The sequence below is a fragment of the Anomalospiza imberbis genome, chromosome 5 (assembly GCF_031753505.1).
Source record: "Anomalospiza imberbis isolate Cuckoo-Finch-1a 21T00152 chromosome 5, ASM3175350v1, whole genome shotgun sequence".
NCBI classification, from domain to species: Eukaryota; Metazoa; Chordata; class Aves; order Passeriformes; family Viduidae; genus Anomalospiza; species Anomalospiza imberbis.
The window spans coordinates 60,956,338-60,983,254 of record NC_089685.1 but is presented as its reverse complement, the minus strand read 5'-3'; the positions used below and the strand labels follow the sequence as shown (position 1 = coordinate 60,983,254).

Genomic DNA, 26,917 nt, shown 5'->3' with positions numbered 1-26,917 from the left:
TAACGTGCGCCTCGGCCCAGGTATTCCTTGCCCTGCAGAAGGGGTTAGGGAGCGCTCCTTGCGCAGCTGACTTTGGGGAATAGCGTTACTCCTCCCCTCCGCCTTCCTCACGCGGGGCCCCGGCTCTAAGTAAAGAACGTTACGTTTCGTAGCCCGCCTGCTACTGCACGGGGCGGTGTTCCGCCCAGCGCGTTTAGTGCGTAGTTGAGTTCCGTGAATAGGCGTAGGTGTTTCGGAGGGCCCCGGTTTGCGCAGCGCCGGGCTGCCCGTAACGTAAGCGGAGCGGGCCGGGGCGGCGGCGGCCATTTTGTGCCGGGAGCACGGAGGAAGAAGACGCTGGTGTCTCCACACTGCCCGGGCCCTGGAGCCGACCGAGAGCCCCGCCGTTCCGGCCGCTGACGCCCAGCGGGTCTCGGACCCACTGACCACCTCTTCTCCTTTTGTGTCCCACCAAAGAGGCGAGGTGGCGCAAAGCGAGGCCTCCGAGGCGCAGCCTCCCCTGGCTGGACCCTCTCCCCGTACCCCCAGCCCCTCGCCGTCCCCACGGCCGGCGTTCCGCTGCCTCTCACCCACCCCTCCGGGGGCGATGAGAGGCTTCGGGGACCGGGGCCGCGACCGAGACCGCGGCGGGTAAGGGGGAGGGGGGGGTCGGCACGGCGGGGGGCGGTGGGGGCAGCCGGACGCCTGCGTTGGGGGGCGGGGGAAGGCCGCGGGGTTGGGGGGGGCTGTTGGAGTGGCGGCATTGGGGGAGCCAAAATTCCGTCCCCCCCCCAGATTCTCGTGTGGGGGCGGGGGTAGTTGGAGGCTTATCTGTCCCCAAGGCGAGGTGGTGGGTTTTGAGCGTTTTATGGGTTTTAAAATTATTTTTTAAATTTAGCTTTTCCACCGTTCATGTGTAACTAGTTCTGAGCCTTGCTTGCAGTTTTAAGGCCCGCATCCACCCTGCCCCCTTAATTATTTTCTGCCAGCCGCCTTATTTACCCTGCGAGACCCGTGGCACCCTCCCCGCTGCGAGCCACGAAGGTCTCGGTGGCCCTGGCAGGGCTGGTTGTCCGTCCTTCTGTCTGCCCTTCTGGTTGTCATTGCTCCTTCTGGACTTACTGGAAAGATGGCAGTGGGGGGAAGATCTTTCTCAGCTGCGCTCCTGGGCTTACCGTGATAGGAAATGGGATTGGAAACGCTGCCCTTTGGGGGACTTGGGCACTCGAGTGGGTGATCTCGGTGAACCATGGTGCTGGACCACACTTGCCAAGCTTACACAGTGCTACGGAAACTGTTTGTGTGGTTCTGTAAAGGCCTAGTGCTTGATACTCTTGAATCTTCTATTTAAAGGAGGTTTGGCTTTTGCAGGTTTGATTTGATGTGATTTTTTTCTTTCGATAATGACAGCAGTAAACACAGTGGTGTTATACTGTGTAACTAGAGTGAGTTTCGAGCTTTGAAAGCATTGAAAGTTATAAGGCATTCGTGCCAGGCCTTTTTAAAGAGAAAATTAGAACTAATTTCTGAGAGTGACATTTTCAGATCATGAGTAATTCTCAAGGATTAGCAAAAAAATATAATGTGGGTTCTGCTATATGGTAAGCTAGATCTCAATTAATGAGTCTTCTTTCCATTTTTTTCCTTTTTTTTTTCTCCCCCACTTCCCTTTCCTCTTGTTTTCCCTTGCCACTGGGAAATTAAAGAATATTTTGCTACACATTGCAATGTACTTTGACATTCAGTTTCTTGTGGCTGTGGAGGGAGATAGTTGTATCATTGCTTTATCTTACACCCACATTTAACATCCTGAAATTAAAAGATACTTTCATTTTTTTTTCACAGAGAGGAGGGTTCTGGTGTTTTTCTGCTAAGAGATTTCCAGCTCAGTTTAACACAAGGACATTGGAATAAGTGCTTTGGCAAGTCTGAGATAGATCAGACCACAGCGGTTTTTGGAGTTTAGTGAGTGAGTTTGAGTATGCAGATTTATATACAGTTACTTAAAAGAATACTGGCCAAAGCGTTGCCGCAACACTTGATGTGCCTTAAAATTAGTGTTATTTCATTTTCTGTAAAGTCTTTAATTACAGTGGCTGCTTCTCTTTTAGATCAGGGGTTTTGCATGAGTAAAAGAAGTGCTTACATGCTGCTTTGTGAAGTTTGTGGATATTTGCATGAAAAATTTTCTTTTTTTTTTTTTTTTGCATATTATCCTGGAAGCTTTACTACGTTAGGATTCAATTTGTTACATACATCCTTTTAAGGTGTTAAAATATTTGTAACCACTGACAACTATCTTACTTCATTAATAACCTGTATAAAATATTGGGCCTCGCAGTGTGCTAGTTCAGCACCTTTTGAAAGTTTATCACCACTTCTTTTGTAGTCTAATCACATAAAAGGGTTCTAGTTTTCTCTTGTCAGGAATGAGCTGTAGGTGACTTCTTAGGATAGAAAATTGTTCTGTTTTGCTCTGGAATGTATCAGATTTACTCAGTTCTGTCTCAGAAGTGATGGCACCAGTAATGTTAGGGAAGAATGATTTGAGCCAGCCTGAATTTACATTTGAAAAGAGGGCTGTTGGCAAAGCAGTGAAATACTAGATTTAAGTCAGTTTGAGTTGGAATCTCATTTTACTTGGAGTCAGAATGTGAAGTGTCAGTTACTGCCAGTTTAGCAGCTGAACCCCCATAGAGGCAGCGTTCAAGGGCTGCCCTAGGGCTCCTTCCTTTCAGGTCAGTATCCAGGCGTGTTGTGTGTAAGAGTGGAGAACTGAAACTATGTGCCTTCTGTGTAGAGTATGTCATTATTTTCCCTCTGGATAGCTTTAGAGCAAGTGTTGATAGTACCCAGCTTTTGCAGTGTCCAGTCTTGCAGGCAGCCCTGTCATATGTTTCCTTTTCTAAAGGAACTCATCAACCCTTTGAACCTCCGGTGGGCTTGAGTGAGTTTGGGGTTTATGGGTTCTGTAGGAACTGCTTGGGTACTGAAATTTTGACCTCAGTTTAGCAGTATTGGTAACAAATATCATCACTAAAGGTGAATGTTCCTGTAAATGAAAGTCTGTGCCTTTTTTTTTTCCCCTTTGTCCTGAAAGAAAACATAATGCTTAAATGGATTTTTGAAGTTGTGTTTCACGGTTGTTTTTGTAAGAGAAAACTTGATGAATGTACAGGCTGTCTGGGGGATCTGATAGACACACAGATGAGAAAATAAGGGAAAGGGAAGAAGCCTAATGCACAGTTGCAATGCAGCAGACATTTTAAAACTAACTTAGCAGGTTTAAAGTTAAATTATATCTACCATACTTGGCTTTTCCAACGATTTTACCACTTCTTCCTGTTAGAATGTTGATTTGAGTTCTGTTTCTTTGGTCTCTTAGTCACTATAATTTATAGTTTCCATTGGGAAGTGATTTAAAGAACAAATGTACTTAGTGTTTGAGCAGGTTGTCTTGTACTTTAAATAATTCAGAATTTATTTTTCAGCTCTTATTTATTTTTCAGTAACTCTTCCACCCCCTTTTTTATCCACAAGTTACTCCTGTAAGAATGTTGCTTGGAGATTTTTGATGCTTTCAGTTTATTTCATTACCAGTTTTTTGTTTACTGGTGGACTACCTGGGTAAGGTGCAGACACTTCGGTTTTGCTGTCTGAAAGTTGTTTGAAATGAGCATGTCTCACGAATTCATGTTTTGCATAAAGCTGTACCTTTAGGACAAAAATGGACTTGATAGCATTTTGAAAAGTTCTTTCTGCTGAGTTTGTACAATTCTCATGAAAGTGCTGTAACTTTTTTTTTTGGGGGGGGTGTGTTATTTTAAAATACAATTAATGGTATTTACAGTAAATAATCATATAATGCCACTGGGTTTTTAGTTACTCTTACAGCTTACTGCCAGAAGCTCATGTTTTGGCTATTGCATTAGCCAGTCATTACAGTTAGTTCTTACCTTCTGAAGTGTGTATATAATTAACTTGATAAAGAAAACTTAGAGAGAAAGAGCAATAAATTTTGAATTGTTCTGCTAGAACATAATTTTTTTTTTGTGAACATGAACTTCTTACTCTCTTCAGTCTTCATCACAATGCATTTCAGCAATTATATGATTTTTCTCAGGGTTTTTTTTTTGGTGTTTTTTTCCCTGTTAAGCTGTGTTTTAAAAATAAGGGGTTCTTTTTAAATGTTGTTGATTACAGAATTACAGATGGACTTGCGAGCTTGGCTGGACTTGTTTACTTTCTGTTCTTCAGTGTGCTGGTTTTCATTTGAGGCGTACTTCTTGATAGGAAGGGAGAGAAGATATCAAGGGAGAGATAGTGAAATAGCTGTCTAGTGTAAAACTATCCTGGAGAGACAAAGAAGGAACTTGCAAGGAGAGATTTTTCTCATCCCTTTTATGTAACTGTGTTGTAAGTGCGCTGGCAGTGCGCTGGCAAATGCTATAGGTGTACAGCAGTCATGTCCCAGAGGCAGGAACTTTGAAGGGGTGATTGACAATAACATGGTTTTAGCTTCAGAACTAACCCAAAGCAGGTTTATGTTATTTCAGGAAGTTTTATGCCATCATACTGATTGGAGGGAGGTGACTTGATAGTATGTTGTGCTCTTACGTCAGCTTGGGGAAAGCACAACAGAAAATAGTTAAGAAAATTCCAGAATAATTCTAGAATAGTTTTTAAATACTGGTAGTATTTTTTAAAGTAACTAACATTCACATTTACAGGTTTGGAGCAAGTCGTGGAGGTCCTCTTCCTCCAAAGAAATTTGGTAATCCAGGGGAACGTTTACGTAAGAAAAAATGGGATTTAAATGAACTGCCCAAGTTTGAGAAGAATTTTTATGTGGAGCATCCGGAAGTGGCCAGGCTTACTCCAGTAAGTGCTATGTTGTCTACAACAGAAAATGTCACAAGCTGAAAAACTTGTCCTAGGAAGTCTAGGACAGCATGTAAAGTAGAGCTGACTCTTCATTAAGCTTGTTTGGTGTGTGTACTCTGCTGGATACTGGTTCTAGTTGCCTTTACTATTTAACTTCAGCAAAGGATATGCTTCTCTTCTTGGTTGTTTTTATATGAGATAGTTCTATTTTGTCATTTGTAATGCATCTTTATAATGCTTGTCTGGTGTAGCAAATTTGTCAGTGGAGCTAAAACTTAGATAGTTACAGTACTGGAGAAGCCCTGGAAAAATGTAAGATAATGAACTAAAAGTGACAGAAATACATGAGAAAGGTTTGAAAGTAATATTTTGTCATTAGAGAATTTGAGCTGAAAGAGGCCTTGGGGGACATCTGTAGTCTAATCCTCTGCTTAGAGCAGCACTAATGGTAGAACTAGAGCAGGTTGCTTAGTGCCTTGTCCTTTTGAGTTTGAATATCCCCAGAGATGAGGAGAATTTATATCCTGTCTGGGTGGCTGTCTCGGGGCTTAATGTTTCTCATGGGATTTTGAACATCTTTCCTATAGTGACCCATCAAGTAGTTGAAAGTAGCAGTTAAAGGTCACTGTTTGCCCAATCTTTCCCAAGCTAAACAAATCCAGTGCTCCCAGTATGTCTTCATATGGTCTGTACTGCAGCCTCCATAATTGGACATGCCCTGTTAAAACAATGTCCTTCTCACACAGGGGGCTCAAAACCAGGTGCAGTACTCTGTGTTCACTCTGTAGATACAGAAATCTTCCTTTCCTACCGAACTTGAGTCTAGTCTTCTACTCTCTCCTGCAAAGTATTTTTATAATTAGAAATTAAAGAGACTTTGTTCTTAACATGAGGCAACAGACAAAATGTCATTATCTGATTGCATAGACTTACAAATCCTTATGTGAAATATGCATATGGCATAAAGGAATTGAAGGGGGTATTAACTTCCTAAAGATACCACAACTTGAGCTACTGAACCAGGGTTTGCATCAACTGCTGTAGCTGCCTTTGGCTTAGCCAGCTAAAAGGTTCTTCACATTTTCCCCAGAAGTCATTTTCTTTTTTTGCCTTTTAATTCAAGCTCAAGGGATTCTCAGAAATACCGAATCTATTGCTTTGGATAAAGTGCATATTTGGTATTCATGTGTCTCTATTGATTTCTAATAAGCATTACAATAAGGTCATGTCAGAAGAAAGTTGCAAAGGGCAGTTGGACTTGCAGGATAACCTAGACAAAAATCAAAACACTTTTTCTAATCCTGAAATAGTGCTTGTCTACACATTTCAGAAATATTACAAGAAGTTTTATTAAAAGAATTGTGAGGTCCTAGGGTATCATTATGATGATGTCAGAGCTTCTTCATTCCCTGAAACATTCCAAGCAACATTTGAGTTGCAAGTTACCCAGCAAAAACCCCGTGTTTATCTACCTCTGGAATGTGTTAATTGAAGAAGGACTGCCCTGTCTTCTGTTCATGGTATATTAGGACCTATTTAGTTTGTTTAATTCTTAGCACTGCCACATAAAGCATATTTCTTATCCTCTGTTTCTAATCACTTCTCAAGCTGTTGGTTATTTCTGGCTTCTGGAAAAAGTGTAATTCCTAAAAATGCTCCATTAGCATACTTTTAATTTAGAAGGCCTGGTTGTTAGAAGAGACTGACATTTGTCCTTCTAGGCTATGTAGAGAGCTCATACCTCTGAATATCAGAGAATCTGTGCAATAAATCAGACTTAAAGTCTTTAGGAAAGCAGTCTTTTCTAGATCTCTGTTTTAATTTAGTCCTCTAACAAAGCTGTTATCCAGACGTGAGAAGAGAGCTAGTAGTTAGAAGCATGCACTTTAAGTCCCTGCTGATATTTGACTCTTTTTTTCCCTTTTTTCATAAATAGTATGAAGTTGAAGAGTTGCGAAGGAAGAAGGAGATAACAATTCGGGGGATGGAGGGCTGCCCCAAGCCAGTGTTTGCCTTCCACCAGTGTAGCTTTCCACGTAAGTGTTTCTGCCATCTTTAAGATCATGAAGATTGCTCCAAAAATACCTGAACAGTTACTGGTTCTACTCTCTAAAAGGCTGTCTAAAGTCTCAGTTAACCTTTAAGAAATTTATTCTTTTCTTGAATTCTGAAGAGTATGTGATGGATGCCTTGATGGACCAGAACTTCACAGAACCCACTCCGATTCAGTGCCAAGGCTTTCCACTAGCCCTCAGCGGTCGTGACATGGTGGGCATTGCACAGACCGGCTCTGGGAAGACACTAGCAGTACGTATTCTTTCCTTTTATTTCTCCAGCTAGCTTTCCTGGTCACCTGGTAGAAATTACCTCTTAGTTAGTTTTTGGGCTTGCCAGTACTAGTAGAGGGATGATTACATTTTCAAAGCTTCTTGTATTGCATCATGAGGGACACTTGAGTTACAAGCCTGTTGTATTCACAAGTGTGCGTTTTGTGCATCTTCCTGTTTGGATGCTTAGTCAGTTCTCTTTGGTCTATGCTTACATTATGGTTTAAAAAACAGGATGTTCTCTTTAGCACACTTGTTTTATAAACTACACAGGTTAAAATAAAAAATGGTTGAATTTAAGCATAGACATTACTTTTAACTGCAGTGTTAAAAAGGATTTTTATCCTTTATGAAAAACATTGGCTAAGATAATGATTACTCATTTCTGCTAACTTACACTCCAAATTTAAGCGAGCCTTCCTTGCAGAGGTGCTGAGCAGCCAGTTTTTGTGCTCATGCCAAAGTGGATGCAGTTGGTCAGCAGCTCTGGAAATCTTCTGTTCTGCTCAATAAATGCAGGTATCTGGTTTTGCAGAATCACAATTTGTATATATTGCAGAATACTGTTTTCTTCTGTTTTAGTACTTGTTGCCTGCAATTGTTCACATCAACCACCAGCCGTATTTGGAGAGAGGAGATGGCCCAATTGTAAGTGCTTGTTGATTCTCTGCTTTTTTGTATGTTTGGCATGACATTATTAATGAGATGGTGCTTTATTTAATTGATGTATCAGAATAGTAGTTTTTCCTATCCTATTTTTATTATCACAATTATCACAATCATCCCGCTCAATTGAAATTCTGTGCAATTGCTGACATAGTCTAAAGATATTTAAATGTTTTAGGTAATAAAGAGCAGATGGTCCAACTTTGCTTATGGTTTTATGTTAGGGATGTGTATGCAACCTGACTCTCCTGAATCATTTCCTTTTGCAGTGTCTGGTTCTGGCACCTACTAGAGAGTTGGCCCAGCAAGTACAGCAGGTGGCTGATGATTATGGCAAGTGTTCAAGACTGAAGAGTACCTGCATATATGGAGGAGCACCTAAAGGTCCCCAGATCAGAGATTTAGAAAGAGGTGATTTTAAAATGGGTTCTTGCAGTTTCTGGAGGAAGTGGTATTGTAAAGTCTCTGTAAAAATAGAACTTCTCAAAACCTGTCTGGAAGGGGGTGAGAATGAATGAGTGTCTCATTTTCCAGTTGCAGTGATAGTTTGTGAGGTAGTTCTCTACTCTTCTTTGCTGTACAGTGACTTGGATATTAGATTTTCTTTCTGTTTCCTCTTGGAACATTCCACTTGTGAAGATCATCAGGGTGTAGAAAGAGGAAAAGAAAGCTTCACAGAAGGAGAACAGATTATTTTAAGGAAATGCAATACCAGGATGTTTAACAAAGGCTTTTTCTTAAGGCAGATTTCAAGTTTTCTGCCTGTGTTCATATAAATAATCAAACTTTGTTTTTGAATATATAGAAACTTCTTTGGACAGCAGGAGCACTGTGTGGTTTTGCTTTGGTCAGTTGTGGTTTTTTTTTTGTAGTTTTGCTGTTTGTCTTTTTTTAATTGTTCTTAAGCACTATGTACCCTGTAAGCAAGCACTGTAACATGGTAATGCTTCAGTGATCTGTAATCTAAAATAAAGGAATGTGTTGATGGCTTTCATCTTCACTAGATAAAAAAATGTAATGGAATTATGTTAAAAGATGCAAGAATTATTATCAAGGCAGATATACATACAGATCTATTCAAGAAATCAGAAAATGTAGCTTACCACGGCAGTTTTCAGGGTCCTTGTTGCAAACTGCAGCAGTTGGGTAAAGGCATGCACTGTTGAAGTCTGTGGGATATCTCTGTTCAAGAAAACCGTTACTTTCCAACTCAAGCCCAGCATCTTCAGTGGCAGAGTCCAAGGTTTCATGAAGAGTCCTTGGGAGAATCAGCTTGGATTTTTGCACACCTTTCTGGAGTGCTGTAAAATAGATATTCTGCATAAGAAGAAAATCTTTTTCATGCGTCTTCCTTCTGAAACTTAGCTTCTGTGGACATTTCAGTGACACTGAAATACTCACTTGTAAAATTTGGGAATTGATGGAAATCAGGTCTTTCTTTTAAGGAATGTGTAAATTACCCAGCCTGGTGTTAGTTAGGAGTATTTGAACTCTCGTCTTATCCCCACAAACATTGCTCAGATGGTTGTCTCTCACTGTTGGTGCATAATTGTTCAGTACTAAAGCCCATGCTTTGGCTTTATATATTAAAAAAAAGTGAAAGTAATTTGACCCATACAGCAAGAAGAGCACTTCATGTTTGAAAGTGACACCTCTCTAGACTGCGTAATTCTGGATGAAGGTGGTTCAGGTTTGAGAAGAAGCTTATTTCATTTCTGATTTTTGGACAGCTCTTCACAGGTGTTCTCTGGTAGTAACCTTTTAGTTTCTGTACTGCATTTATCATTCTAACGGCATTGTAACAGTAACTTCAGAATGGAAAAAATATTAAATGGAGCTAAGGCTTCTACTGAAATGACTCAGTCTTGGGTACGAATGAGGGTGGTGCTTTTTTTTTAAACAATTTTGCTCTGGAAGGTGATTCATTCTGACTAAAAATACCAGTTGACATTCAAATGAAGAGCCTTACTCTTTTTCCTTATTCTTTTCTGAAGGTGTGGAGATCTGCATTGCTACACCAGGTCGCTTGATTGACTTCCTTGAGGCTGGAAAGACCAACCTTCGTCGGTGTACATACCTGGTGCTGGATGAAGCTGACAGAATGTTGGACATGGGATTTGAACCACAGATTCGCAAAATTGTTGACCAGATAAGAGTGCGTGATCCTTTTAGAAGGACAGTCTCTTTTGTTTTCCTAATTGAAATCTAGTACTACAAAGAAATCTGTTTTCCCTTTTCCTTAGCCTGACCGCCAGACTCTGATGTGGAGTGCCACCTGGCCTAAAGAAGTGCGCCAGCTTGCTGAGGACTTCCTGCAGGACTATGTTCAGATCAATGTGGGGAACTTGGAGCTAAGTGCCAACCACAATATCCTGCAGATAGTGGATGTATGCATGGAAAGCGAGAAAGACCATAAGTAAGCTGGTGTTCCCACCATTTCGCTTTCTTTGGTTGTACTTCAAAGTCTGCAATGCTTTATAAGCCTACCAGGAATTCTAAATAATGAAATTGCTTGTACTACTATTTAACCTTTGAGTGTTACAAAGTAAGTCAGTCCTGTAATTAACTAATCTCTTGTGTATATTTTGACCATACCTTTTTACAACCTGCAGAAATTCTGTGTGATACTGACTTATATGGATGTGTGTTGTGTATGTCCTCAATGTCTTTTGGGAGAGAGAGCCTATATTCTGGTATGAGTGGCTAAACATCTTGGCTCTCATGTCTGTTTTAGACTGATACAGCTGATGGAAGAAATCATGGCAGAGAAGGAGAACAAGACTATCATCTTTGTGGAGACAAAGAGGAGATGTGATGATCTCACTCGAAGGATGCGCAGAGATGGGTGATTAGCTTCTCCCCTTCCTCCACTTTTTTCCTAGTGGGAAACTAAAATTGTAATCAAGAGCAGTAAGGTTTAAATGTTTGTGAAACTATTGTTGGGAACAACTTAGCCGTTATTTTCTTGGCTGAATCCAGTCATTGTTTCCCAGAAGATTCCACTTCATCAAAGCATTAGTACAAGAGAGAGTGTTTCTGAGTGGTGCAGTTTTTTTAGTGTATCAGAATCCTAATGCACTGATGGGGACTGTATCAATAAGCAAATGTGATTTGGCTTAAATGGTTGTTTATGTAGGTATTGGATTTACAGTATTCCTACAGGGTACCTAGAGGCCAGAGAATAAAATATTTCTGAAATCTTACAGTTTTTCCCTTTTAAACAAAATGCCAGTAAAGCTTCCTGTTTCTTTTAATGTATGTACTTCCTATCTGTACTAATGTACATCTCTGTTTGGCAGTTGGCCAGCTATGTGTATCCATGGAGACAAGAGTCAGCCAGAAAGAGATTGGGTGCTTAATGGTGAGTCCATCACAGACAGGAGAATAACTTGGGCTGCTGTGCTTGATTTACCTAGACATGTTATATTGTTATATTCTGGTGTGTTTGGTTTTTTTTTTTTTTTTTTTGGTGGTTTTTTTTTGTTTGGTGGGTTTTTTTGTTTGGTTGTGGTGGGTTTTTTTTGGGTTTTTTTTTTTGTTGGTTTAGTTTGTTTTGTTTTTATCTCTAGACCAAATAGACACCTGTAAAAGGACTTCTCTTGCCTTTGTGCTCTTAATTTCAGTACTTGTTCCTTTTTTTGTTTGTTTTGATGAAGTGGGAAAATTGCTTAATGCAGCTGGATTTTGAAAAATTGGTGAGGCATTATATCCTGACTTGTGGGGTTTTCTGGAACTGACCCACCTTATCTAGCTTCTGGAAAATGAGCATTTAATGTAATTCAAATTCAGGTAACTTTATCATTTCGGAAAATCTTACTTCATAGCATACTTTGTTTTACAGAGTTTCGTTCTGGAAAGGCTCCTATCCTCATTGCTACCGACGTTGCATCTCGTGGGCTAGGTTTGTACACATAGACCACTCTTGCCTACTGCTGCATATTTTATTCTTCGGACTGAAAAGCTTTTCTTTAAAAAAAAAAAAAATCAAAGCGTGATTTTCCCCCACATGTGAAATACGTTTTTTAACATTAATCTTTTTTTTTTCTTTCATATTCAAAGTCTCTTCCTGCTCCTAATGAACAGGCTTTGGTCTGCAGCAAGGCCTAGGCATGACCAATCGATCGCCAAGAGGGAGAAGAGACGTCCAATTATGCAACCCAACCCTTCCACCACACTCACTTCTTCCCCAAATCCAGCTTTTGTTGCTGGATGCTAGGGATGGATTGCTCTCAGTTCAGAGCGTGTCAGATAAAGTTCAAGTAGGAAGTTGTAGGAGAGCATTTCGACAGCAAATAGCGAATATTCTCCCTGTATGACACACCACAGATGTGAACATACCAACCCCAGTGTACATGCATGTTTACCCTGCAGATGTATTCACATCTGAGAAAGCACTGCTCCAGATCTTTGCTCTTGACATGTAACCTTCCCTCCTCCTCTGTGTTCCTTCTAGGCAGGACCACTGAGATGATATATGGCCTTTAACATCTTGTTACCCAGATGTGTAATTGAATCAAAATCGCACAGCTCTGTTCTGGTGGTATGAAAACGATCTGTATGGATGCATCAGTTGTGCCCCCTTTTATAATAAGCATATTTGTGTTGTGAAGCACCATGTGCTGAGCACAGTCCTTATGCATCTGCCCACCCTAGAAGAGGAGGATGGCTGCTGAAGTGCTCTGAGTTTAATAACATGTTGAATACTCTGCCCACCTTGAGTTTGGTAGACGATAAACTACTTGAGAGTCAGTGTCTCATTGTAGTAAATGCTAGACAAAATGACTGCAAATGGGTGGAGATTTAACTCAGAGAATCTAGTTTGTTAAAAGCCTCAGTTACCTGAGCTCTCTTTGTATGCTGAAAGGGTGGCTGTGCTGTGCATCATATGGTCACTTTAATACAGGCAGACCATTAACAGACTTGGCAGCCTTTGTTCACACAACCTTCACCCCTCCTTCCCCTCCCCCCTCAAAAAATGTCCAGCACTTCCTCAGGAAGTGATTATATGGACTTCAGTCTCTGCCCTCTAGGGTCATGTCTGGACCTGTGCAGTTAGAACTTGGGCCTGTTGGGAGAAGGGACTGAGGCCTGAAACCAGTTTGTATGAAAGAGAGCTGCTTTCTCTAGCAGCATTTTTTAAACAGGCTTGCTATGTGCTGGTAGCTTCTTTGTGCATCTTGCCTAGACATTTAAAACAGCTTCAACCCCCACAAAAAAAAAAAAAAAAAAGACAAAAACCAACACTCTCCCCCAAAACTACTCAATTGGATAACACTTAAGAAAACAGTCTCCTCACTTCCCATCGTCCACTTCACCCAAGCTAAGGGGGAAAGGTATCAGAGTCTGTTTCTTGTTACTGAACAACATCTCTACTTGTTTTGGGGCCCTGAGTTTGCTGCTTAAAGTAAGTCACTTAACTGGCAAACTTCTGGACGACTTCCTCCAAGATCCTGGAAAGTGAAGGCTTCTACCTAAATAACATAAAACAGGGGCGCGCGCCTTTTGGCTGAGTCACCAGGGCTTTCCCTCTTGCTAATGGAGCATTGGTTTCAAAAAAGCTTCTTTCAGGTAAGTTCTGAGTCCCGTAATGACTTCTTTGTGATAATTCCCTGGAGTGAGGTCCTCTCTCTGCACTGATTTTTTTTTTTTAACTTTTTTTTTGTTCAGTCTATTAAACTAAAAACATTGGATTTGTTTTGTTTTGTTTTGTTTAACAGAAGCTTTGGTATCAGCTGCAGATAATTCTCAGTGCAGGGGTGGGGGTACATCTACAATGATGGTCTAAGCAGCTCTCTAGACTAGCATGTTTGCTAGTTTATATCTGTCCCATTTAATAATTGGAGACTATCTGTGCCATAGGGTGTTCTGATGGTCTGACAAAGGGAATGTTTCCCAGGTAGCTGTCAAAAATGATTTACAGTCTCCATTCCTGATCCTGCTACATTATCTTCTAAAAGTGCAGGAGGATTGCGAGTGTGCACAAACACTTTGGAGCACGCTAGACTGGAGAAGCTGAGTCTTGTGCACGCTCTGGTCTTCAGCAAGCTGCGTGCTCTACCAGGACCACTTTCTAGTCTGGAAAACACCCTTGCATCTTCCTCTTCCTCCCTTCCCATTCTTTCTGCTCCTCCCCAGTCAAGTCATTTCTGTCTGCATTGGTAGCTACAATTCCTTGTGCTTTCTGACAGGAAAGCACATCCTTGTATCCTCTCTGGTAATTCAAGTCACTTGCTACTGGATGTGCAAAACGGGACTGGCTGAGGACCATGTAGCCTGGAGCTTGTCAGTCTAGCTACACCTGGCTGTGAAGATGCAATCTGTCACCCGTACTCCTCTCTATACTTCACTTTCCCTTTTTAAAAAAACTTGCATCAAGGACCCTAGCTGGAGACTCGCGCAGCCCCCTGTGAAACCTGCCTTCTCACTCCCTTTTTTTGGTGTGATTCAGGACTTTGGAGTCAGCAAAGACTGAGGAGCCCCCCCCTTTGCTGTAATAAGAAACAGACATAAAGTCCCCCTCTTGTCACAACAACCCTCAATGTTTTTATTTTTCCTACAACCCCTTTGAAATTGATGCAGTCTGGGCAATAGATGCAGTCTGACCCTTTGGATGTAATTTTTGTATCTTCATTTTTTTGACAATTGCCCCTAAGAGCCCCAAATAGGGGACAAAAAGTGTTGGAGGACCTGAAACTTTTACCTGAGCCCAGGTTCTCCGGCGCTTCCCAACCAAATGGGGCTACAGAGAAGCATCTAAGCCAGTTCACAGAGCGAGCGTGTGTGGGGACTTCTCGCTGCCACGGACCCTTGATGCATGCTCCCCGCGCTCCAGTGGTCCCGTGTCAGAGGGCGGAGTTTTCGAAAGGAGGCCGCCAAAAATAAAAGGCAAAGAGACGGGATCGGCTGCAGCGGTTTCCCACAGGAGGAGGGAGTGTGCATCGGTCTGGTAACAAACAGAGAATGTTTCTCTCTTTAAAAAAAAAAAAACAAAAAAAAAAAAGAGGAAAGGAACTCACAAAAATCTGTGTTTTATCTTGGGTATTTTCAGAATATTCTTGTTAAAATGCAGATTTTAATTTTTTTTATGAGCTGTTAGGGCTCTTACTGTAGAATGATGCATTTGAAAATACTGTATAATATAGCAAATAGGTGCTTTTGGTACTTAAGGTGCTTTCACTGAAGCATTGCACTAACATTTACTTGGTTTCTGTTGCATAAGTTTACAGAGTCTTGTCTTAAAACACACGATTCCGATCTCAAAAGTTTTAAAACTGTTTTGCATACAAAGCCATTTTAATCATTTTATTTCCTGCTTCCATCTGAACTGGAAGTAGGGAATTGCTTATGGAACTCAGGATTGTCCAAATTGTGCAAGCTTGTCAGAACTGGACAGAGCAGCACAGAAATGTTAGTGCAATGCATTCTAGTGATAACTACAAAGCTGAGTTAAGATACTTTAGGTCTCAATAATTTTTAATGAGTTGGCTGAATTAAACGAATGTAATTTGAATGCCTAAAGCTTTAGGTTAGGGGAGTTAGTTCACTGTATTTTATCAGTAATGTCAAAGTAAATATTTTTAAGACTGTCTTTTATTTCATGTTACCGAGTGGAAGGTAAGTGATCTCATTACTGTTCTTTTTGTTAGACTTCTCCCAACAGAGTAAAAGCTTTACCATGGCAGTTCTGCCCTTCTTCCACCCCAGTTTTCTCTGTCTGATGGTGACATTTTCACTTTACAGATTGTGTTAAAAAGAAATACGAAATTCAGTTAACTTACTCGCAAACATTAGTGTCTTTGACACAGGAAGACAGAGAAATGCATTCTGGGGAGGATGACTTTTGAGTGCAGGGCAAAGCTGCTTTAAAATTGACATTCTTTTTCAGGACACTGACCTTTGTTCCTGATGATCTTAAATTTTAGTCTTCTACTCTTTTGGGATGAGTCTGTCTTGTATTTATTCCATGCAATTACTAACTTTGTATTTTTTTTTCTTATTACTGTCACCTGCATTCGTGCTCCCCACCTTTCGTTGGCACGTCCTCTCTTCTCCCCTTTCCTCAACCCTGCCCTTTCACTGTGCTTCGCTCCTGGGCACTTCACAAGATGTGGAAGATGTTAAATTTGTGATAAACTACGACTATCCGAACAGCTCCGAAGATTACGTGCACCGTATTGGCCGTACCGCACGTAGTACCAACAAAGGTACTGCCTACACCTTCTTCACACCAGGAAACCTGAAACAAGCCAGGGAGCTTATCAAAGTCTTGGAAGAAGCCAATCAAGCCATCAATCCAAAGCTGATGCAGCTTGTGGACCACAGAGGAGGAGGAGGTGGTGGTGGAGGTAATGGCACGAGGGAGAAGGGCTACACAGGGGATACATTCCGCATTTTGAGGGAGGGAATATTAAGAGAGGGTAGGGAAGCAGTAAGTATAGGTCTAAGATAACACATTAGTAATAAAGCTGTTCTATACTTGAGGTCCCAACTTTTGATGTAGACATAGTACTTCTGTCCCAAGAGAGAGGCAGTCCCTTGTTTTACCTTAGCTGTAGAATTTTTTTCTCTCTCAAGGTCCTCAAGGAGCTGATTTTCCTCACAGCTCCTACTAAGGACAGGCAACAAGGTGCATGTCCAAAATTGAAATCAGTAAAGGGATACACTGAATTTCAGGAGCTGGTGCACTTTTTCTTCCCATTCCCTGAAGGAATAACAAGTTTCCTTATACTTCCAAATTAGTCCTGAATTTCTTCTGTTTCTTTGTCTCCAAGCACTTACATAAAGAACCCTTGTTGAACTTCATGTTTACACCTTGAAGAAAATAAGAAGGCATATGCACAGCTGTGCAGAGAAATTACATTCAGTCAGAAGAAGGTGCTCCTTGGGAGCTAAATTGGAGGTGTAGAAGGGGGAGAAAGGGTGGCATAAGTGTACCAGAGATCATTGTTTAAGACTTGTTCACGGTACTAAATCTTAATGTATCCATCGCCAGGAGGTCGTTCTCGTTACCGAACGAGCAGTTCGGTAAACAACCCTAACCTGATGTACCAGGAAGAGTGTGACAGGAGGCTCCGGGGAGTGAAAGAGGGCCGGAGAGACTCAGGTGGCTTCAGAGACCGTGAGCGTGGTGAAAGTTTTGCCAACGGAGCCAACAAGACCTATGGCAGTGCCTACGGGAGCCCAAATTCTGCTTTTGGGGCAGCACAGAGCCAGTATGGTTACACTCAAGGGAGCTATGGAGCAGCTGCCTATGGCACGAGTGGCTATGGCACTGCAGAGTACAGTGCTAGTGGCTATGGTGCCAGCACCACAGCTGCCACGGCTGCGAGAACCTCACAGAGCACTACCCAACAGCAGTATGCAGGGATGGTGGGGCGCTCGGGCCAGCAGCCACAGCCGCTCATGTCACAACAGTTTCCGCAGCCCCCTGCCACTAACGTGATGGGCTATATGGGACAGACTGCCACCTACCAGTACCCGCCCCCTCCCCCGCCCCCACCCCCCTCCCGCAAATGAGACCACTTGCTGGTGACCAGTGTAGACCTCTTGCATTTAAAGGAACCTTTTCTTTCTCTTCTTTCCCATTGTGATGTCTCTCATGCGGGTTAGACATAGAATTCACTATCCAAATCCCTTGAGCCCATCAAAAATGGCCCCAGCCCACATTAATGACCCTGTCCTCTTTTTTTTTTTTTCTTTTTTTTTAAGATATATGTATAGTTGATTGGAAAATTTATTATTTTTGTCCTGCATGTTGAGGAATTCGGAAATCTTATTTTTTCTAAAAGAAAAGGGTATAAGGCACATAGGTCCCAGCCGGATCATCTTGGTGTCTAAGGTTTGTGTGAAAATTTGCTTTTGAGGGAAAGAAGTTTCTATTCTGTAGCACATTAACTTAATTTCAGGAGGTATAAAAAGAGGGATGGGAAAGTCTGGGGGAGCCAAAAAGCACTTCATTTAAAATATAAATGCAAGGGAGCAATGCTCACTTCTCCTAATCTTAATTTTGTTTTTAATAGCTCACTATTAGTGCTTGTAATCTTACTGTAGGTGACTTTCTGTAGGAAAACTCTTCTCATTTGTCTGAGCTGAGTTGTGGTCAGAGTAAAGCCTTGGGTGTATTTTTGGCAATTTCTGTGGTTCTGGAAGCCCCATTTTCTGCTACCTTAACAGCCTGCAGTAGGGAGCTTGGGTTTAAAAACTCTATGTCAGAGACCAAACCTGTCTTGCGTTCACTACCTGAAAACCATCTACCCGTAGTGGGTAGATGATGTGGGTACCACTGCTGAAATGTTCAGCTAAGTAAGTTCTTTCCCTACAATTGTTAAATTGCAGCATTGCAAATACACGGAGCCTGATTATCATTAAATTGGTTACTGCTCTCAGATTTCTGTTTGGTTTATGGAAAGAAGTCTTCCTTGAGAGCCTAGAAAATATGCAGAACCGAAATGATGAACAACGTTATTTTGTTTGTCTGTCCTACACAAACAAACTCCCTTTTGCCACGGGGAATGTTCTGAGCGCCGCTACGCTCGATAAAATGTGACAGAGTTTTCCACACTTAAATTTAAGAGGTTTGAATAGGGTGGGCTGGGGGAGGGCGGGGGGGAGGAGGGCAGGAAGAGGTTGCCTGGGGTCTCCTTTTCATGAGGTAAGCGGTGAGCTGGTTAGTGCATCTTGATTCTGAAGCTTTGTTTCTTTTGTACCTTGCACTGACTATTGCTTTCTCTGGCTTTTGAGTGCATTTCCCTGCTCCACTGGTCCCTTTGAGCTGAGCTCTTGCAGGTAGGTAGTATTTTAGAAAATGTTAGGGAAGAGTGAAATTTTAGTACATACGTAAATAAAACTTGTTTATTTTACAGGCTAAGGTGGGTGTGAGGGGGGTTTCCCCCTTTAGTAAAGCATGTTGTTGACTTGTTATTTCTAATACGAGACGGTTCAGAGACAGTAGATGATAACAGGAGTTGGCTGCTCTTGTTCTGATAAGATGACAAAAGGATGGATACATCTGGTTTGAGGCACGCTCTTTGCATTAGGAGAGTGCAGGGGGCATGTGGGTTTTTTCTGTTGGCGTTCTTGCATATGGATGAACAAGGCAGCCCACTCCTTCTGTAGCAGAGTGGAACTTCTTATAGCCCTGGAAAAGAGCTTGCTTATACAGAAATGATTTCTTTTAACATTTAATTTCTTCCCAGAGTAAAATTTTGGGGGATGGATGTGCTTTTTTCTTTTCTTTTTTTCTTTTTGTGCAGTACACAGGTAGGTTGCTGACAGGGAGAAGGGAGATTCCTTGCAGAACCTCAGTTCCCTGGTTCCATTTTATATTTCCAGTGCATGGGCTGGAAGTTCCTTTGCTTGTGTTAAGTGAAAGCCAGAAATATTTTGTTTATCCAGGCACTGGCTGATAGGTCTTTGGCCTCCCTCGCAAGCAAATGTAGAAGCTTTTTTTTTTTTTTTTTTTTTTTTTTTTGAGAGTAGAATGCAGAAATGCATTTGAGGGGTGTAGGAGTAGGACATCTCACTGACTGGCTTTAAAAAGGGTTTCTGGACCGCCAAAGCTGCCTTATAATCCGTTATAGCTTTCACTTTTGGGAGTGACTTGTGCGTGTTTAAACATCGATGCCAAGTCTTGCAGTGCTTTGTTGCCATTGAGGTCAGCTGAAGTCCAGGGTCTCGGTTCAGTTCAGAGTGTCAGCCAGACCGCTGAATGCACCGTGGCATGTGCTGCCCCTGTTCTACCTGGTGCTCTCTGCTCTGCTCCATGTACCAGCTGGAGGGCCCTTGTTGATAAAGCATTAGCCTCTAGTGTTGTTTGCATTGTTTTCAATCTGTAAAAAGTTTGTGGGAGTGTCAGATATCTGAGCTGGGTACCCTCCCACTTCCTGAAGCGATTTACTGTTTGGATTTCTCTGAACAATGGAAGAGTTACTAGCTTTGTGTGGGATCAGCATCTTGTTTCACACACCTGCTGGTCTCTGAACACATTCCTATTGTATTAATGAAGACTTGAATTGAGAGATTCATAGATCTGTGGTGTTGAGGCACAGGATACTAAGAGCTATGTTACTATTCTTAGTTTGTAAATTGTCCTTTTGATACCATCTTGTTTTCTTTTGTAGGTATAAATAAAAACACTGTTGTCAATAAATTGTGAACTTTGTCTTTATTTTTGGAATGTAAAGCTGTCTTTGCCCCTGTTCTTCCCAGTTCTTAGAAGTCAAATTCAAGGAGGTGGAAACACTTCTTGGCAGTCCACTGAATTGTAATTGAAATTGTCCCTGTTTGCAGAATGTAAGGAAACTGAAAATAAGAGCGCAGGGAGGATGTTTGAATAGTTGTGGAATTAGAAGATTCAAGTTATTCAAAGGCAATGTGTTTTTCCTGAATGTTACAGGGCCTGAATAGAGAGAGGGTCAGGCAGAATTAATTTTAAAGAGGGTGTTAATACAGAGTTAAAGTAACAGTTTATAGCATCTGCTGTGTCAGACATGGCCACCTGTGAAATGGGTCGGTTAAGTTAACACACTTTATTAGGTACATGTTCCCTTTACCATGGGCACTTGCTGAAGGACTAGTGGGAGTGACATTTTCCCTTGTGCTGCCTCAGGGTCAGGGTGGAGGTGTGTTTTGAATGTAGATGCTGGGAAGAGCTGGGAGAGAAGAAATTGCACTACTTCAGTATTGGCCAGCACTAGCACCAAATTCAAGTGAAAAGAAATAAAAAAATGGAGGGGAAGAGTCTGATGGATGAAAAGCATTCCAAGCCCTGTCTTCCTGGCACTGGGTTGAAACTCAGCTGAGCCATCCGTTAGTCAAAAAGGGCCAGGAAAGGAAAGCTGTGATCTTAAACAGCTTCATCTTTAGAATTTCTTGCGCTGCCTGTGGGACGTCTTCAAACAGGCATGGGAAGACTTAGCTTCTTTCCTTTTAGGACTGCAAAGAGAAAGACAAGGAAATTAGTAAATTTAATGGAATCCAATTGTTTTACCATTTCCACAATTTTGTTTCCTAACTTGCGATTTAGAGTGCCAGATAGTGGGGTGTCAGGTTTGCAAACCGCGAATGGGAGACAACCACTATGAAATGCTGCTAAGAAGGGAAAGCACAACCTCTTCATCCTTTATGATAAAGGAAGAGCTTCTTGTTTGACTTCCATGGTTACTTGTTCTCGTGGGTGGACCATCTTAAATATTTTTCTTGATGATGTGCTATTTCTAGTGCTTTCCTCTCCTTTTGATACAGAGCATGGCCTGAATCAATGTCTGTGGCCAGATCTCTGCTGAGCCCCTCCCAGCCCATCTGAGCTGAACATTGGGATGGCAGGGATGCCTCTGGTAAATGCCAGAGGCCCATAGGCTTAGGTGAGGTGGCCTGATTGGGGACTCTCCTGGATGTGCAGTGGTCAGTGGTGCAGAGTGGCTGTGCTTGGCACAGGGTGGTACTGGGGTGGGCACTGGGGCTGTGTTTGTTGGGTGTCAAAGGGAAGGGCTGTGATGTACCACACGGGAGGGCCTGATGGACTGGGCGAGGCCAGAGGAACGGTGCCAGGCTGGAGGGATGGAGGCCTTGTGAGGGTCAAGAAAGCGGAATGCACATCCTGCCCTGGGGTGGAACAACCCAGGTACCAGTTTATGCTGGGGGCTGCCCAGCTGGAAAGCAGCTTGCCGGAAAAGGCCTTGGCTTGTGCTGGTGGACACCAAGTTGAACACAAGCCATCAGTGTGCCCTCGTGATGAAGCAAACAGCCTCTGGAGCTGCGTTGCCAGTGGGATGAGCAGGGAGTTCTTCCTCCCCACTGAGCCTTGGGAGGCCACAGCTGGAGTGGTGGGCTCAGCTCTGGGCTAAGAACAAGAGATGGGGAGTCAAGAAGGACCACAAGAGCATCTTGATGTAGGAGCACAGGCTGCGAGCTGAGACCGTTCAGCATTGAGAAGGCTGAGGGGCACTGTGCACAAGTGCTGGATGGGAGGAATGGAGACAGGCCCAGACTCCACTGAGTGGTGCCTGGTGACAGAGTAAGGGACAATGAAAATTTCCAGTTAAACATCTGAAAATAGTATTTTATAGTAAGGGTGGTCAGACAGTGGCACAGGTTGCCCAGAGAGGCTTCACCCTGGAGATAGTCAAAACCTTACTGGACAGGACCTTGAAAAATGTGAGCAGGGCATGGATTAGATGATTTTCCTCCCTCCACCCTGACTGCCCACACCCCTGGCCATTCTGTGAAATACAAGCTTTGGGGAGCTGAAAGCTTCCTCAGGATATCTTTCATGTCCTTGTGTTATTCATGTCCTTGTGTTAAACAGAAGGGAGCTCATCTAGTTTTGAAAACAAGATAAAAAGAAGTAGCTTTCTATAAAAATCCCTTTGCAGTACTTTGGTATAGGCTCAGAAGTCTTATTAAATCCATTTCTTTATATAACACATTTTTGATTTCTTTTTTCTGAGCTCTTTAGTGTTAGAAATGTTTTGAAAAGTTTGGTTTTTTGAAAGAATGTAAGAGATGCAACCTCCTGTAATATTGCTGGCTCTCATAAATGATTGCAAAGTATTTGCATGTCTTCAGACACCGTTTCTCTCCCGTGATCCAGAACATTTGTGTAAAAGAAAAGAGAAAAAAAGCACTTCTCTTCCTGCTGTGATGTTCCATCTACAAATGTTTTTTCTTCTGCCTCCTGTATCATCTAAATTTTGCAGCTCTGCCACTAGCAGTGTGAGATTGGAAGGCAGCAGTTGTGTTTTTCCCCCCTTTTGTTCCACCCTCACAGCTACAAAGGGTATGGATTTCTCACAAAATACAGGACACATGAATTGAGCTGAGCTAAAATTGGAATTAGTTTAGAAAAGAAGAAAAAGGAATTGACGTGGAGCACCTTGATGGCAGTTTTAGAAAGTATTTTTCTGGCTGCAAGAGTATTTAATGACAGAAGGAAGTCTTAATCTGCCAAGGCCAGCCACCTGCTCCGTGCTCCTGTCACCTTTCTATCAGCAGGTGTATTGCATGAAGCTACCAAAAATCCATCCCTTTAAACTTTAAACATGGACCATCATTACTGCTTTTGGCAGACTTGTTGGGGAAAGTGAAGAAGGAGGAAAACAGTTATCCATTTGGCTAATTTCATCTAATTCCATCCTTCCCAACAGAAAGGTGTTTTAAAGTGTCCTTCAGCCTCGGCAAACCACAGCATGTTCTATGAGGATTTATGCCCTTGGTGCACTTTTAAGCTCTGGTGGCCATTTACCAAAGCATGGCACTGAAATGGAAGAGGCATCTGATTTTGGAAAACAGGAGTGTCTTGTCTATGCAGATGCCCATCTTCCTACAGAATCAGTTCTTCACAATCAAGAACCTGATCTTCTCTATCAAAGGAAAAGAAGGTTTAATAACATCTCCATATGTCTGCAGTTGCTTTCTCAGGTACATTGTCTGCTTGCAGCTATTTTTTCCCCTCAGAGTTTTTTTGGGGTGTTTTTTGTTGTTGTTTTTTGTGGTGTTTTTTTTTTTTTTCCATGATTCATAATCTTTCAAAATATATGTAGAATTGAATGCACCTCAGTTGTTAACTTCCGAGGTGAGGTTAAACCAGGCTTAACTCTGGTTTAATTTTTGCTGTGCTTCACACACACATCCAGAGCCTTGCAAGTAGTGATGCCTACTCTCAGTCAATAGATATGTTTTTTAAACTGGACTTTAGGTGCACAATATGCATCACAAACCCAGCAAAAATAAAGTCACGTAAGGATTAACACATGGCAAGCTGCAGCTCCACCCTATACTGCAAGAACGAATGAACTTTTCAGTATTACAGCAACCTGTTTACCTACCTTTGGTGATGTAGAGATAGAAGAAGTCGCAGTAGAAGATGGTTTGTACCACCCCGGAAACGACAGCGATCTGGTCATAGAAATTCTCTGTGTGGTAGCGCCAGACCCAGTTGGCAATGTAGAGGGCACGGTAGAGGCCCAGGAAGAAAAGGTAGTGTGTCGTGATGGTCTCTGCTTCCCCTGTCTTGCTGATCATGAAGAGCTGAGGAAGGATAGCCACGGACTCCAGGTAGATGGAGAAGGTCCAGAGTATCTGTGAGGTGCAAAATGAAGGCAGTGGGGAGTCAGTGCTGGTTTGTATGTGTTAAGACCTAAAGCTTTTCGTTTGGCAAATCACTGATGTGTGAGGGCGAAGAGTAGTGCTGCTGAAGTTGGGGAAAATGAGCTCACTGTGCTGGGAGTGAGAGGAGACAGCGCTGAGCTGCTCTATAGATGGTACTGTCTTCAAGGCCTGCCAACTTTGCCTTTCCTGCCTGCTTTTGCTGTTAAAAATCTCGGCTATTCAACATGCTGCTCACTCTGCTGCCTAGTGTAAGGCTGCTGCTGCTTCCCTTCCCTTTTCCTGTCTCAGCTTTTCCTTACCTCCAAGGGGGTGAAGCTGTGGTTCTCCAGAAATGACAAGCCTGTGACAGGGACCAGCAGGAACTCGAGGCGAAAGGAGTCATTCTCGCTGTCAAACGTTTTCCGGAATTTCACATAGATCATATACACGGTGACGTAGGCGCAAATCAAAAAAATGACCTGTGGAAGAGAAGGGAGATGGCAAGACCTTACCTGCAATTGCACTTTGCATGCTTAAAGAGAGGCTGGCTTTCCCAGAAGTCAAGAAAGTGGTGAATGCTTTGCCTGTGTTGCCTTACAGATTGACTTGTGTTGGAGATATTCCAGTGGTCAGGTAAAGTTGCCCCACCATGAGAATCTCACATTTGAGTCCCTCTGGGGCACTCTGTGAAGAGGTTGGCTTGGTGGCAGCATTATGTTAATACTCCTGCTGTACAAGGACACCCAGGCTGGGTTCATGGCATCTTGTTCTGGTTTTAGGGGTCCTAAATATGGCTCAGCTTACTCATTGACTATGGCACGGGGGTTTTTTGGTCAGTGGAGTGACAGTGGCACCAAAGGAAGCATCCTTATCCACCCTTCCTGGCTGAAAAACTCAGTGACTGTGTACCCTCACCTCCCCAAGAGACCACAGCGAGCTGAGGGGAACCTCTCCTGCTGCACTGCCCTCTCCTTACCTTCATCACAGTGTTATAGACAGAGATGAAATTCGTGAACAGGTCCAGGTAGCGGGTTGTGAAGACGAGGGCAAAAAGTATCTGACTCTTCCCAGAGATTCCTGTGTGGCAGGGAGATGAAAGGAAAGCAGATGAAGGGAAGGGTCTGTGGGATGGTGGTTTCCCCTTACGCTTCCTCCTTACGTTGATATGTAGGTGTGTTGTTTTGTGAGCCAGGGCTGGTGTGTGGGTGCTGAGGTAGCTCTACCCCAGAGTGGCCAGAGTCTCCCAGGTAACAGGGCAGGTTCCTGCTGATGCTCCTGAGTGCTGCCTGTAGGAACTGGTGATCGGTGGGCATATTCACCACTTTGGCCATTTCAGTCTTTGCTGCCATCAAAAGGCCTTTCTCTTGCCTCCCTTCCCCCTCTGCCTGCCCACCTCAGCAGGGGACTGTGTGATGTGACATCTGCCACAAGAGGGAAGAGCTGCAGGACCAGCCCCGGGGCACTGATGGAACTTGGTCACTGCTGGCAGAGAGATGCAGTCAAGCCCACCCACTTCTGTAGCTGTGATAATGGCCACAGCCCCAGCAGCCCAGCCCCAAAATCTCCCGAGCAGGGAACTACGGGCAAAACTCTCCTGCAGGAAGCTGCTGTCCTGATTTCCTCACCCTGGCATGGGGCAGCCTGTGGCACCTGCCCACCACTGGCAGAACCTCCAACCTAAAGCAGCTTCCTCTCCAGGTTGTTGGTGTTGGTGCTGCCACAAACTCTTGCTCTCATTTTCCACCTCCCTCCAGCCTTGCCACCCTCTCCTTCACCTCACCACCCTGACACCAACACCTGCCTGAGGCTGTGTGCCTTGCCACATCACATCCTTCCAACACGGCCCTCTCCTGGCCGGGGGCCTCCCAGAGAAAGAGGATGGCTGCCCTCAAAGAGCGCACGGGGGAGGGCTGCCAGTTCCTATGGGCTACCACTGGCCTTTGCAGCTCCCATTTTGTTGTACCCTTCACCGAACTGCCCTCCGAGAGGGGCCACCCTCATTCCCTGGGACATGGGAGCACTCACCAGCACAGGACTTGGACTTCACAATCTTCATCAGGAGAATAATGATGGCCAGCAAGTGGGAGACATCCCCCAGGATGCGGAAGATGTTCATGGTGCTGGGGAGACTCCTCTGGGGCGGAGGGAGTGGGGCTCTTTCTGCAGGCAGGGAGGGCGAGGGCGGGAAGATTTTCTCCACCGCGCCTCGGCTGAATGAACGGTCTCCTTCGGCTCAACTTTCCTTTTTCCCTGAGCACGGAGCCCTTCCGTCTCGTAACACAAAGTTCAGTCTCCCCTGTCCCGTGGCTGCAGATGCTTTCCCCTGCCAGGCTGGATGTCTCCCTTGTTTACTTTTCCACCGAGGTGGATTCTCCCTCTCCCAGCCCAGGGCCTTCCTCTCTCTACCTTGGGCTGAAAGTTGGAGTTTGTCTCCCGGAGAGCTCTCCAGGCTGAGCAGCCCCGAAGCCAGTGCGGGGTGACGGTGACGTGGCTCCTGGCTGGCCGGGGAGGAGAGAGAGGAGGAGGCAGAGGCGGGAATAACTGCGCTATTTTTCCCTTTCTCTTTTTTTTCCCTTCCTCTTTTTTCTTCCCTGCTTGTCTCAAGTTACACACGGAAGTGTGGTTAAAGGGGAAAAGGCAGAGGGAAGAGGATTCCCATCCTCTGGCCTTGAGGACACACCCTCCGGCGAGAGCCGGGCTTTCCAGGAATATTCGCCACGGGCGCAGTAACCTCTGTCCTTCTTCCAGTCGGCAGCCTTCTGCTCTCTGCCCTTCCCGGCCCCATCCCACCTGCAGCACCTTCTCACCAGTGCTCCACCTTGGCTCCTGCAGCCAAAGAAGTGGAGAGATATTTGAGTTATCAAGCCATTGCAGCTCTTCCACAGCTGTTCGTGGACAGCCATTCCCTGGTGTCTGCCCCACCAGATACCCCTTCCTTCAGATGCCCTGTCTGGAGCAGTGTGGATCCCTGAGCA

General features: G+C 43.6%; 2 protein-coding genes across 2 annotated transcripts; one reads left to right on the top strand and one right to left on the bottom strand.

The window, feature by feature from the left end:
• The first annotated feature begins 273 nt into the window (after positions 1-273).
• Positions 274-20,004, top strand: DDX17 (DEAD-box helicase 17). Its single transcript, XM_068191264.1, has 13 exons — positions 274-630; positions 4,710-4,860; positions 6,800-6,899; positions 7,037-7,170; positions 7,773-7,838; positions 8,126-8,267; positions 9,851-10,011; positions 10,100-10,272; positions 10,591-10,701; positions 11,156-11,217; positions 11,698-11,757; positions 15,962-16,201; positions 16,849-20,004. Exons 1-13 carry the CDS (start codon positions 587-589, stop codon positions 17,370-17,372), a joined length of 1,968 nt encoding a protein of 655 aa, XP_068047365.1. The 5' UTR covers positions 274-586; the 3' UTR covers positions 17,373-20,004.
• Positions 17,861-26,642, bottom strand: KDELR3 (KDEL endoplasmic reticulum protein retention receptor 3). Its single transcript, XM_068191282.1, has 5 exons — positions 25,968-26,642; positions 24,919-25,019; positions 24,263-24,421; positions 23,681-23,933; positions 17,861-20,789 (listed from the first exon to the last, which is right to left on the bottom strand). The coding sequence occupies exons 1-5, from the start codon at positions 26,056-26,058 to the stop codon at positions 20,749-20,751; spliced, it is 645 nt and encodes a 214-aa protein (XP_068047383.1). The 5' UTR covers positions 26,059-26,642; the 3' UTR covers positions 17,861-20,748.
• Between the last annotated feature and the right edge of the window lie 275 nt (positions 26,643-26,917).